This window comes from Corvus cornix, chromosome 1A (genome assembly GCF_000738735.6).
Source record: "Corvus cornix cornix isolate S_Up_H32 chromosome 1A, ASM73873v5, whole genome shotgun sequence".
NCBI classification, from domain to species: Eukaryota; Metazoa; Chordata; class Aves; order Passeriformes; family Corvidae; genus Corvus; species Corvus cornix.
Genome location: NC_047057.1, coordinates 45980727 through 45994690, shown reverse-complemented (window position 1 = coordinate 45994690; position 13964 = coordinate 45980727). Strand labels below are relative to the sequence as shown.

At 39.8% G+C, this 13964-nt stretch overlaps 1 protein-coding gene across 8 annotated transcripts in view; it reads left to right on the top strand.

Moving 5' to 3' along the window:
• ANKS1B (ankyrin repeat and sterile alpha motif domain containing 1B) overlaps positions 1–13964 on the top strand; it is a 413633-nt gene that overhangs the window by 354379 nt on the left and 45290 nt on the right. For all 8 annotated transcript variants that reach the window (XM_010410776.4, XM_039571472.1, XM_039571471.1 and 5 more), the window contains exon 18: positions 9077–9184. In XM_010410776.4, the coding sequence (XP_010409078.1) occupies positions 9077–9184 (108 nt within the window). The remainder of the gene's footprint in view (positions 1–9076; positions 9185–13964) is intronic.

The following is a 13964-nucleotide window of genomic DNA, read 5'->3' as shown; positions in this document are numbered from 1 at the left end:
TTGGTGCATATTTCCTGTAAATTAATGAATTTAAGATCTTGATAGTGGTGACATTCCTGGACGGCATAACACATGGTACCCAAAAAGAAAGTTAATGCTGCCTATTACCAACATGTCACAAAATGTGTTTTGCTTCCTCCAGTTTGCCAAATGCTGTCTGCGACAGTGGTATGGCCAGGGCTAAGCAGCCACTCTGAAATAGGGTGAGTCCACACTCATTGCTGTTAAGACAGGAGCTGCTGAGTACTAGAATGCGTGGGCTCATAGATCATGGTTTCTGTTAAAGCATTTGCTTTATGGCTCTTTACAGATTTTTTTTATCCTAGCTGCCCTCTTCTCTTGGGTGGTCCATTGTGAGAGAAACTGCAGTTTCACTGTAGTGGTTCATCTCATGTTTGCTTTGTGCTGCTGTAAGCACAAGCAGCTGCATCCCTTCCTCTTTGCTCCATATCTGGCTGTACTTTCCAGCCCATTTACTTGTGCCAGTGTTAGCATTTCTGTGACCAAAGAACGAAGGAGATAAGGAGCTGGCCATACAGAAAGCTGTTCCCTGCCCACCTCCCAGGTCCATTTTTGGAGTGGATGGCATCCCAGGAGTGAGATCCCTGGGAGGTTGCTCTGCTGCAGCTGCTCCCACTCTGCAGCCCAGAACTCTTCCTGTGAGACCAAACCCTGGTATTTCTTCCTGCAGATCTTTCTTTTAAGGAAGCGGTTCCACACAGTTTTCGTAAGATTTATAGGCAATGTGCGTGTGTTTTGGCAGTGAATTGGGATGGATTGTGGCCGTAGCATCATGCTGTCACTTCATAGTGGTAGATTACTGACATTACCAGTGATGGCTCTTGTATCAAAGCCTACAAACACTTTTCAGATTTTTATCGTTGTGATACTTCTACAACTTTTCCCCTTAAAAAGTGGGTGAATATTAATGCTAGCAGTAGAACAATAATACCTTGTCATGTTTGTAACTCTGGGATATATACTGCTGTAGACGATAAGTGTATTTTGGATTGCTGTATGTCCTGTGTGAACTGCTCCACAGAATGCTGGAGCGTGTCCAAGGGAAGGGCAATGGATCTGGGGAAGGGGCTGGAGCACAAGTCTGATGATGAACAGTTGAGGCAGCTGGGGGTGTTCAGCCTGGAGAAAAGGAGGCTCAGGGGGACCTTATAGTTCTCTGCAACTACCTGAAAGGAGGCTGTAGCCAGGTGGGAGTCAGCCTCTTCTCCCACGTAACAAGTGACAGCACAAAAGGAAATCGCCTCAAGCTGCAACCAGGGGAGGTTTGGGTATTAGGAAGAAATTTCTTCACCCAAAGGGTTGTCAAGCACTGGCACAGGCTGCCCAGGGAAGTGGTGGAGTCACCATTCCTGGAGATATTTAAAAGATGTGTAGATGTGGCACTTAGGGGCACAGTCTAGTGTTGGACCTGGCAGTTTTAGTTCTACGGTTGGACTCAGTGACCTTAAGGGCCTTTTCCAACTTAAATGATTTCCATGATTCTGTGGTTCTGATAGCACAGCCTGAATGAAGCCATAGCCCCTGTGCATAGATCTGGCTTGAACTAGATATTCAAGACTGGAATCGATGCTTTTAATGTGAATGTTTTACAGTAAAGAAAAATAGTTTTACTAAACTGAAATAGTTGTGATGCAGAAGTAATTAGGTCTTCCTGCATACATGTGGTAACTGGTAAATATACCAAGAAGCTAAATGTGTTCTGAATAGCATTTCTTAACAACATTAGTTCTGATCCTTGGTCCGGGTTCTTCTCTCCAGTGTTTGGGTTTTCTTTCTGCATGTTGACAACAGTCTTTCTGCAGTCATTGTATATCTAAAGAATGTTGATGATTTAAAAGAAAAACCAAAAAATCCATAGAGGGACTTTCATTAAACTCTAGTATTAGAAGATATCTAACACTGTCTTGGGTTTTTCACTATTTTTGCTGCAATTTTTATCAGAATATATAATTGCATTATATAGAAGTAAACAATTTATTTCCAATCCTAATTATATGTTTATAATTAACTGATACTATTCCCATATTACAGAGCTTACCTTTTCATGACAGCCTTGGTTATGACTGTGAGCTAGAGTAATCTGCATTTTTACTCCAAGCAGTGAATGGCTGTTTTCTTCTTCTGATATTGTAAAAACGCTCATTACTCTATGTTATTAGATGACTTTTTAAAAAAGCTATTCATTTAGTAGACAAATGTCCCATTCTTGAAATGGGATTGAATGTTTGGTTTTTTTTCCTTTTGCTTGGAATTAATTCTGCAATGAAATTGAATCAAAATCAGGAAAAAAAGGATCAATTTTAGAGCTATCAAAATTTTCTATAGAGATTTTTATTTTATCTCTTATTTCTCATTACATGAGCTGTATTTCATGCTTGTGTACAGATTAATGTGCTTTGCTGGTAATTGCTTATTAAAAATAGATAAATAAATTTTTAGCTCATTATGAAAGATGTTGTAGTACCAGTAACTTTAATTATAATTTATCTGCTGTGTAAGTAATCCTGAAAAATATTATGGGATAACATATTGGTATTGCAATTGCTCTCTTGTAGTGCTAAATGATTAACATTGAAGACCTCAAGGAGCAGGTTCTCCTGGTCTCTGTGAACACACATTCTTCAGATCTGACCTGAACCAGTAACTGGGCCTGTCATTAGCTCAACACACAGGTGGAAATGCAAATCCTCAGTGGAGGGAACAGTCTATCTTCTAGGACACAATTTGGAAATGTGGTCCACCTTTCGAACTGTTTAATATTTTTTCTACTTACTTTCTTTGAAAATGGAATGTTTTCCTGTGTATACAGACCTGCTTAGTGCTTGCCATTTTTCACATAAATAATACTTGCAGCCTTGTCTCTTAGAATAGGTAATCATTGTTGTAACAATCTTGGTGTTTGCATGTATAATAGATCTTCAGGATTTCTGATTTATGGGGGCTTGAGTCTAACATGATAAAAATCACGTATGTAATATTTGTCATTACAGCTGAGGCTTGTGAAATGATTGAACTGTGACTTATTTCTTAAGAGGCCATGTATTTAACTTTTTCATTTAAAAATTGTTTTAAAAAAACAGTGCAGCATGTAGCCTGAGACGCATCTTCAGGAGGCAAAGTGGCCAGGTATCAGTTTTGGCCAGGTCTTATTGCACTGCATTTTCCTGGTATTTTTTAAGGAAATATTAAATTTATATTTTTTTCACTGAAATATTAATGGTTATTGATTACAAGCACAAAATTACGGTTACTGTTTTTATCTTTAGTGGAGCCAAAATACTAGCACCTGGTATTTTCAGTCAGCCATTTCTTAAACTAATGAGAATTTAGAAGACTTTAATGACAAAAATGGGTTGTCTGGCCAAGTCAGGACAAACATTCCAGCAGCCTTGGTAGCACCAAAGTTTGTCCTGAGAACCCACACAAAAAGTGATGAATTCTCACCTGCCTCAATCTGACCTGGGGTGGCAATGGCAAATTTACTTGGAGAAGACTCTTGGCCTTTGTTTTCTCAATGTCCTTAAATGTAAATCTGCATCTCAGTTATTTATTTGAGTGATCCAGGACCAACATCAGTTCCTCATGGTAGCGTATAGAAATGGGGCTTATGAGACAGCCTCCAGCCTTTGTGAAATGCTGTCAGCAAGACAACTGACAAATGTTTCCAGTTGGGTGAAAAATTCCAGAGGATCGTGATGCATATTTCATATCCTTATGATATGAAATCATTATGATATTAAATAATAAGTCTCTTAAAAGTGTCTTCATAGGCATAACAAACACTTGCTTCCCCTGCAGGTGTGGATCCCAGAGAAGTTGCAGCAAGCCTCTGACCAGCAGGGTGCTTTGGTGCTTCTCTCTTCCCATGTGCTGAGAAAGAGCATAAAGTATCCCCGTGTGAAAAATGCGATGGAAGTCTAATATAGTTTGACTGGATTTGGCTTTGTCTGGTATTGGTAAAGCCACTGGGCATTCATAGAATCACAGAGTGGTTGGGGTTGGAAGGGACCTTGAAGACAACTTAATTCCAAACCCCCTGCCATGGGGGCCCCCTGCCACTAGACCAGATTGCTCAGAGCCCCATCCAACCTGGCCTTGAATGCTTCCAGGGATGGGACATCCACGACTTCTCTGGGCAACCTGTTCCAGTGCCTCACTATCCTCACTATAAAGAATTTCTTTTTAATATCTAATCCAAACCTGCCCTCTTTGAGTTTAAGTATCATAGCTGACTTGGGCCTATTTAATTTTCAAAATATACCAATTATTACACCAAATAATCTTGGTCAGTATGGGGAATATGAAGTTTTTTGACACTTTTTGTTTGTTTGGTGGGTTTTGTTTGTATGCTGGTTTTAACTGTTAACACTGAGAGCACTTCTATGAGTAGGATTTGTAAAATTGATGCTGAAAATTTATACAAGTCTGTTTAAACCTTTTTCAGATTTTCAGTTAAACCAGTCCTGTTGGTCAGGTGAGCTGTACGGTTGATCTGGGCTCGCTTCCTGGGTATTCTGGGCCCTGTGGGGCAGCACTGTGGCAGGAGAGGGGTAGTAATCAAATGTATCCCTTCATCCATAATTCCAGATAGCTTGGAGTTTATTACAATATGACCAGCAGTAAAATGGTTAATAATATTGATTTTAGCAAATGTTTTGGGCTGTTTTCTTGCAGAAATAGGAAGATCCCACTTTTTTGGCTTACATTTACCATTTTTTCTTGAATTCTGGTGTCTGATGCTGCTACCAGAGAGAGAATCACTTGCACTGTTCCGATCACTCTTTAATTTTCCATTTCGTAGTTGGTTCCTAGTGCCCAATTACTGCTACACATTTAGTCCAGACCTCTTGTGCTATTATGATACTGATTTTAGCCCGTACCATAACTTTTCAGATTATTCCAAAAGAAAGAGAATTGATATCTTGAATTTCAGTAATCTTTGTAATATTCCAGAAAAAAAAAAAATTAGAATCATGCACTATTGGATATTATTATTCAATTAGAAGAAAAGATCAGGCAGAAGAATGTTGCAGAAATAATGCTTGTTTTTAGATGGAATAATTTGTTCATTCCAGCATCTGCATGTACACAGTCATCAGGGAGTTATTGGGCTACATGTGTTTTTTTGAAACATCTGTCAACTAAGACAGAGATATAAATGCAAAGTGTTACATTGGTTATATTTGTGGATTTCTTACATTTCCTAGTGGAATTTCATTTTGTGTGATAATCACTGCAGAGTACAGAAGTAAAAATAAGATTAAATTTTTGTGCGTGTACCAGTTCTTTGGACAAATGACTTGTCCCATTCTCTTCTAAGTGTATTGTGACATCACATACATGAAATGGAGTAGTATCATTTTTGACTCAGGTATCCTGCTGTCAGTGTGGAAAGAAGCATGTCATGTAAGTGCTTTTTTTTTGTCCTTTTGTCCCAGTAATGAAGTAACAGGCTCTGGAGGGCCTTTAGCTACTCTGAACAGTTTGATGACGTTGTTGCTGATTCCTGCAGCCACACTGCAAAACTCATTTCATTGTTGTATAGTAAGTGGGCTACAATCCATTTGACAAAATGCCTCACTGCATGACACTTAAGTGCACTGTATTGACTGTCCTTATTCAGTGTTAGTACATTGTTACCTGATTTATAGAAATTATTTACCAGGAAAGCTAACTTGTGGGCTGTGTAAGTGCAAGATTTCTAATGGTTACCTGATACACAACATTAACACATTTCTATGGTAGTGCTTTAGGCAACTGTACCATTCCACACTGTTGACCTATATTTGTGATATTTGACATTTTTGATAAATACTGTCAAAGATAATCCATCACAGGATGAGTTTCCAGAGTTTCAGGATGTTTGTTAAACCCTCATAACTCAAATATAGAAGTGTTTCAGAAAACAGTATTTTACGTTCCTAGGTTGAGAAACAGGTTTGCCAAATAAGAAAATTGCTAGAGAGTCATTTCCAGAAGAATAAAGCTGTCTTCAGTTAATAGAGTATGTGCTCCAGATGAGACTGGGATGCAGCTGCCTGTTGCCTGAGTGATGCCTTTTCCTGGTCTTAAAATCAAGAGGCATACACAGTTAGAAGGGAAAAAGGGATTTTACCTTGGTATTTATTTTAAGGATCCTTAAGTGCACATGTCCAGGTCGAATGCACCGAAATGCACACCCCCAAAAGATCTAACATTATAGGTCTTACTAATTAACATATCTATCAAAGATTCCCCAATGAGAGGCTTGAAGGAGCCCCCCCTCCCCAAGGAACCTTACACTGGATGGTTCTATCTTAGTTTACAGAATGTGTTCTGGAGAGGACCTTGGGGTCTGGGGCACACTAACCCCTAACTACGAAGCTTCTAAAATGTTTAGTCTCCTAGCTTGACAAATAAGTCTAAGAATGTAGGCTAAAAACACTAAGAATACAGAAGTTGTAAAAAGGTATAAAAGGTATAAAAGAAAAGGCAAAAAATCATCATGGCATCACGAGGACCATATGTTTCTGTAGGTTGCGTCGTTAACTCCCTCCCATTCACATTTGGGGCAACCACCATTATAATAGAAAAACAAAATGTGGAGTTAGCTTAGCAGTGCCTATGGTGTTTAAAGATTTGTATTACTTTCAAGTTGAGAACTGTTTTTGAAATAATTTAGTCATTAAGACCCATCTACTGATCTCTTATGTGTGCAGTCCCTCAAGACGCATGTCTTTTTCTCTCCTGTTGTTCAGCAGCTCTGTGAAGTCAAAGAGAATTGCTTTGTGTGTTTTGATATAGCTAATAAGGCAGTCAGAGTGCTGAGGACCTTGAAACAACCCAAAGAACTTTAGCTTGGCTTAAAAAATCTCTGGATAAATGATCTTGTTGATGGGGAAGCATTATGAAAGAAGCAAGTTCGCTGAAGTGCATTACTTGAGTAATGCTTAAAGCAGCTGTAGTTCATTCACGTGTTTCATATAGTTAAATACAGAGATAAACTGTGCACCCTTCTGTTTAACACTCAGTGTAAACTGAATACATAACTAAGTCTCCTGCATGCCTCAGGCATTTCTCTGTGTGCTGCATTATCTCAGCTTCACTCGTGCTTCTCTAGATTTAGACTAAAAGGATAGCACATTAGCAGGGTGGTTTGTGGGACTGCAGCTTGTGTCTGCTGCTGAACTGCAGGGTCTGCAACACCCCTGTAAGCAGCCTCTTGGAGGAAGGCCTCCATCTGCTTCATGTCGTAGCCCATCATTTTGGAGATGCAGGCAGAAAAGAGGTTATTGATGTTCAACAGTATCAGCACAGAGACATCTATCAGAGGAAGCATGGATGAATTCATGTGCACATGGATAGGCAGGATAATGGGTGGATAGGCATGGAGACCAGAATAATGACAGCATGTTGCTGGACATGTTTTGAGATACTGGAACTAAGAGATGCAGCAGGGGAGTTGCTGGGGTTTGTTTGTTCTCATGAATTGTAGTTCTTAGTGCTACTGCTTAAGCTGAGGTAGTTGTTCATTTAAGATGCAGCATTTCCAGGTTTTTTTAGGGACTATTACTTTTTCTAGGTTGAGCAAGAACTTCCTCTCAACTGAAGGGTGTTGACACACGGTGGTCCTAAATATAGTGGGAAGTACTGTTTTCTGAGAGGGAATGGAGGCAGCTCTGGAGTATGAAACCACATGTACAGTCTGGAGGAGTTACGTAAGGACACTGCTGTTTGCAGAGCAGAGGCTTGCTGCTACAATTAGTGCTGCTTTACACTCTTTACACTACAGCCATTGTGGCCATTAAAGAATAGCATTGGAACATGATTTTTTTCCCTCTAATATTTAAAATTTCCTACTCACTGCATCTGCTCTCCCTGTTTTCCTGAGAGCAGTGGTGGTTTTGTATGAGGCAGGGACACAGAGAAATACAAATGAAGAGTAGTTGCAGTAAACGTGGGGCAACTTTTTGGCAGTATTCTTGGACTTTGGACAAGCATGAGGTGTGTGAACGTATTCACTGATGGACACATTTCCATTCAACAGAGATTTTTTTCATTGTGTCTGATAAAAGTAACAGAACTCCAGGGCAAATTTTTTCCATCCTGTGTTCCTTGCACAAGGATGATTCTACGTGATGCAAACTGTGGGACTTATTTGGAGATTACCTGTGTGTGTGAATCTACACATACAGGTAACCACGGGCAACCACCAAACCACAGCCAAAATGCGAAGAGTAGGTTTATTTCATTACCTTGCTAACCACGCCGAGTGACAGAGGGACAGGGACGTGGCTCTGTTCTAGCCAGCAGCAGGGGAGGGGAGGGGAGGGCTCCTGCCTCTTCATAACACAAGGCTACCCGCATGTCTGTGAGAGTGTGTTGTCTCTCCACAGGAATTCTACTTCTCAAAACAGGCAGAGGATAAACAACGTTAGGCATAATAAATGGAGTTTTCCCACACCAACATTTTTAGCATTCCCAGCTGCAAGGTCACTTTGAGCAAAACTATTCCCTCATCCTCTGCCAAATCTTCCAGTTTTAACCCTTTTCTAGCAACACTGTGAAAGGCATGGTGAATAGATTTAAAAGTGGTAACATTTATTCATTGTACAATTCCTGTTTTCCCTTCTTGCTCCCTCTAAGCGTTCACTGGCTGTTTCTCACTCTTTTCCTCATTCATCCCATGAATCACTTTAATGCTCATCATTCACTGTTTGCATGCACCTCTGCATTTCCTTCTCCAGTCTTCTCATCCCCTTCCCTTTTTTTCTTTCTGTTCTTCTGCCTTCTCTTCATTTCGTTTCTTCTTTACTCATGTTTGAGTCTATTTTTTTCAGTTTTCCACACCTATACAGGCTCTAGTTTCTTCCCTCATTTTACAGTGTTTTTCCTCTGATCTCACCTCTCATTTTCTCTGCTGATTTTTTGGCTCGCACAGCTCCTCGTCTGCTCAGCCTGTCTAGAGGACTAACTTGCTAAGAGGTTTAAAGAGAAAATGGCTTCAATCTGAATAGATCTTCATTTAATGACTGCCATGTGCTCTTTTAATAATGTGTTTTTTGTATTATTTCAGGTCTTAAAAATTAGCTTGATTGGCCACCGGAAGCGTGTTCTGGCATCTTTGGGAGACAGGCTTCACGAAGATCCTCCTCAGAAACCACCTCGGTCAATAACCCTCAGGGTGAGTCCTCATGAAAATTTGTTTGCATTTCTTGACAAGTCAGCAAGGGTTTCATAACATTCACATGAAAACAGTGGCTGCTTTGAGTGGGGTCCAACTTACCTCATTTCGGAGGTGTACAATATGGACATCTTAGGCTGACCTACTCTGTCACACTTCCCTGTATGGCCAGCGGAGATATATTGACATTTTTACAGGGTGATGCATCTGACCTGCTTCAGATGTCTGCCTTAGGATAAGTAGAATCTTAGAAGTACCAGCTTATCTTTGTTCAAGAAACTAGCTCAGGACCAGGGATGTAAAAGCTGCACATCTACATTTGCCCACAGGAATCCCAGCCCAGCTGATCGATATTGCAGGAGAGTTACCAATTTCCTTTTCTTGTTTTTGAATGTTTGCACTTACTTTTCCAACATGTGCTTTAGGCTTTTTTTAAGGAGAACCTCTTGAAATTGTTGAGATAAAAATGCCATTAAGGCGTCTCTGTATATCAAAAGTTTCATCATGTTTTTATTTTCATTTATATTCCCTCTTTCAGAAACCTTGTTGCAATGTCCCTGGGGTTTTTCCACACTTGACCACATTTAATCTCCTCTTATTACACCACCTTCACTCGGTTTCTCAATCCAATGTCTTTGCTTACTTGCTGTCTGCAACTCTTAATGAGTTGTGGTCTGATGACCAATTCCTACTGAGTTCTCTCCAACAGAGTTCATAGCAACATTTTAATTTTGATATTTTAGGTCACACCTTTTGCATTTGATTGGATCTGATTATTTTCATGGGGCTGCATTTCTGATGGGAATCTCATTTGGGATTAAATCTCAAAGTCAGAGAGTGTCTGTGCTCCCAAGTTAGATTTCCTGGTGTAAAGAGAAAAACAGAAAGACAGAATGAGGGCTTATTTTTAAGTGTACTTAAAATTTCGGTGACCAGCCTGTTTTCACCCTGCATATTCTCAGATGCCCCATACAGAAATTTTAGATCCCATCCTTTAATTCAACCTATTCCCAATACCGTATTTAAAAAGGTCTGGCAAGTCTTTAACATGCTCTAAGGCACACTGAGCAAACATGTGGATGTTTTTCTTGTATTTTATTTTTTAATGCATTTTGTGAATGATTCCTAATGCATGGCAGGTGTTAAAACACTCCAAGGAAAGAGAAATAGATGAAAAGGCACACTTTTTTCCTCAATGCCTTCAGTACTCTGCACTGCATAATTAATTCCTCTTCAGCAAGTGAGAAAGTTTCCACAGTCCACATTCTTGGTCAGAACTGTATATTCTCAGTTAATATGGAAGAGAAGACCAGATGTCCTCCATCTGTAGTCAAAATGATAAAAAGTAGTCTGCTGCTGCACAGCTAGAGCTACTGATGCAATGCTTAATGTTATTTATCATCTCTTGGAACTGGAGTCTTCACAGAGAATCCTAAAGAGGAGGACATGCATTTGGAATAAAGTTTTTCTTTCCCATCAACTGCTACTATGCCATTTCACGTGAAACAAAAACAACAAAACCAAAGAAAGTTTAGTTTGTAGTCTGCAATAATTTGTGTCTTGAAAGTTGGCTTAAATAAACCGCTGCTGCTATGAGATTGATTCATATAGAGTCATAGAATAGTTTGGAGTGAAACGGACCTTAAAGATCGTCAAGTTTCAGCCCTCTTTGCCATGGGCAGGAGCACTTTCCACTAGATCAGGCTGCTCTACATCAGTAGAAAATATAGTTTGTTATTTAAAGTCTACTTTTACGTTCCCAAGCTCAAACTAAGCAATGCTAATGCTTCATCTTTTTTGACTGTTTTTGTATTAGCTTTTAAAATATTCCAAAGTAAAAGGTTAAATATTGAGGAAAAGCAAAAAATCTTTAAAATCTTAAAAATATCCACAACATATGTTATTCCCTGTTGTATGTTACTGTGTACTAAGGAAACACTGCTTCAATTTCAATTATACTCAAATATACTATATTCAAATATATATATACACACTATATATCTGTTACATATATATATATACACTATATACAGATATACTTTTCTATACACAAAAGTGTAGAAATTGCTGGATCTCAGGTTACCTACGCAATCTTGCTTTCTTTCCTGGAGTGCATGACAATCTTTAATTACAGGACCAGTGTCCATGTTGTTTATGGGAGCCCTTCCTCACCCAGTCAGCACTGGAGGCTGGAATTTATACTGGAGGACCAACAATTTAGGCAGAAAATTTGGAGGAGAAATGTTACAATGGTAATGATAGTTTAACACAATTGTTAGTTCACTGGAGACAATTCTGGGTTTTTTTAGACAAACACCTATGGGACATGAAGTGTGCCCAGGCAGCTTGGGGAAGGATCTTTTAAACTCTCTTCCAGCCCTGACCTTTGTGGTTCCAGCAGCAGGTCTGAGAGGGGATGAGGCAGCTTTTGACAGTGGAATATATGGTCAGACATCCCTGCAGGTCATGTGTCCTTGCATTCACAGCTGGGCAGAAACATGGCAAGAGTACCTGGTGACTAACAGTAGCGTGGTACTCGGCCATGGTAGCACCTGCAAGGGTGTCCATGCCTGGTCTGCAGGTTTGTTTCAGGAGATGAGAAGGTGAGTGGGAGTGAGGAAGAAGAATGAAGGAAGAATGGGAGAGAGGCTCATGATTGAAGGAATAGCTGTACCTATGAAAATATAGATTTACACCTGTTTTTTCCACAAAAAACTTGGATAATGAATGGGAAGTTATTTAATTGCCTCCTGAAGAGTCACTAATTGTATGTTACTGACAATCTCCATATTTGACTAAAGTCTTGAGTCTGATTTATACAAGTGCTGAGCACACAGTGCTGAAAATTAGATCAACAGAAGTGGAGTTTGTAACTCAAGCACTTGGGAAATCGAGCAATAGATGTTGTAATTGAGTGACTGGTACTTTCTAACGTTTGCCTGTGTGTCTCAGGTCACCCACACTAAAGCAGTGATTATAAAATGCCAGAAGTCACAGGGTGTGGTGAAAATGAATTGATTGACATTTGTAAAGCACTTATGAGCATCATGAATATGATGATATTAATCATTGTGTCTTCAGAGCAGGATTTGAAAAGAGTTTAGGAGAGAGGTTCGGGGCCATGAAATGAGGCAAGAATAAAATACTGACTACACGGTAACTAATGATAACGCGGTGCTGAGGATATGACAACATGCTGCACAGTTGAGGATCCATCTGTGCTGTGAAGGACAACTTTGAGAAAATAGCATAAAGTCATACAATGACATACTGTTCCATAATGCAGAGGCATGGTAATTCTTTTATTTCTTGAGTTGGTATTTCTTGTCTGTATTGCCTTGCCAGCAATCTTCCAATATAGATCTCGGAGTGAATTTCCTCTCGGAGTGAATTTCCTCTTCATATGCAGTTTGATAAAATATGAAAAGCTCGATGAGGGCTGGAATCTCTGTGTTCATCTGTCAGTTTGATACACTGGTGGCCCTATCAACCTGCAACAGTGGGTGAATCCTGATTCAGAGCAGAGATTCTGCAGTAGGTAGCAGTCACTGGAGAGGATCTTGTTTGGTGCCCCTGTACTCAGGTTATTTTCAGAGCAGAGGTGTGTGCACCATGTTGTTAGGCCCAGGGAGGGTGGGTTTTAGAGATTATGCCTCACCAAACTTCCTGAGCATGTGCAGACTACAGCTTTTCAGAAGCTTTTAACTGGGCCAAATGTAGGTGGATTTTTGTGAAGGAGGGAAAAGATTATTCCTAAGAGGAAAACACTCTTTTCTTTGCCCTGGGAAATGTCAAGATCATAAAAATGTCAGATCATAGAAAAGCTGGAGAATTTTTAAAAAAAAATTTTAATCCCAGTTAATTAAAAATTACTAAAGAGCTATATTTTCCTAGCATTTTTCTTGTTGGCAACATGAAAAATACTAATCTATTACTTTGATTTCAAGGAATAATGTCATATAGACTTCTACACTTCAAATATTGACATCAGGCATTACTATGACTGGAACTTTCCTTTCCATTTGGAAGAGATTGCAACTCTCTGATTTCTTACAACAGATCTTGTTTCTTAACAGCATGGAGTAAAGTACCTTGATGCTTTTCAGAACTGGGCTTGCTTCAGTGTAATAATGCATGAATCATCCACTTTAATTCTCTCTTTAAAGAAAAACGCAGCACTTTTTTACCTTCCACACTGGAGCAGGTTTTGCTTGCACCACTATCTTCAGGTCCCCTCTGGTTGCTCTGTGTTGGAAGTAGAGCATTACAGCAGCAGGTGGTTTGGAGAATCTCTGCACTGTGTGAACATACTCCTGGGTACATTCTGCCCAGTAACCTACATCATGAGAGAGGAACATTTCCCATTCAGTTGCTGTGACAGAGTTTTCCTGCTCACACCGGGCAGTAGTCATGCAGACTGTCTGGACAGTACACTGTAGCTCCCTGCTCCTGCTGATGGAGCTCCAAGAGAGTGTGGAACGGTGAACCTGGACACCAATGTTCGTAGCTGGTATTTGAACAAGGGATGTGATGTGCTGTGCAGGAGAGTAGGTGTTTCCAAACATACACACGATGTCTGGCTGTGGGCGGTGTGGTGGCAGATCCTGGCAAAATGTGTACCAGGAGGAGCTGTTTATTTATTAGGTAGAGTTTATGTATCAATTCAATGTGGTATTTGCACACTGACTGATACAAGGCTACAGTTCAGTACAGGTAACAAGAAAAGCAGGTAAAATATTTGTACTCTGATGCTTTCATGCATTCCAGGAATTGGTATTTA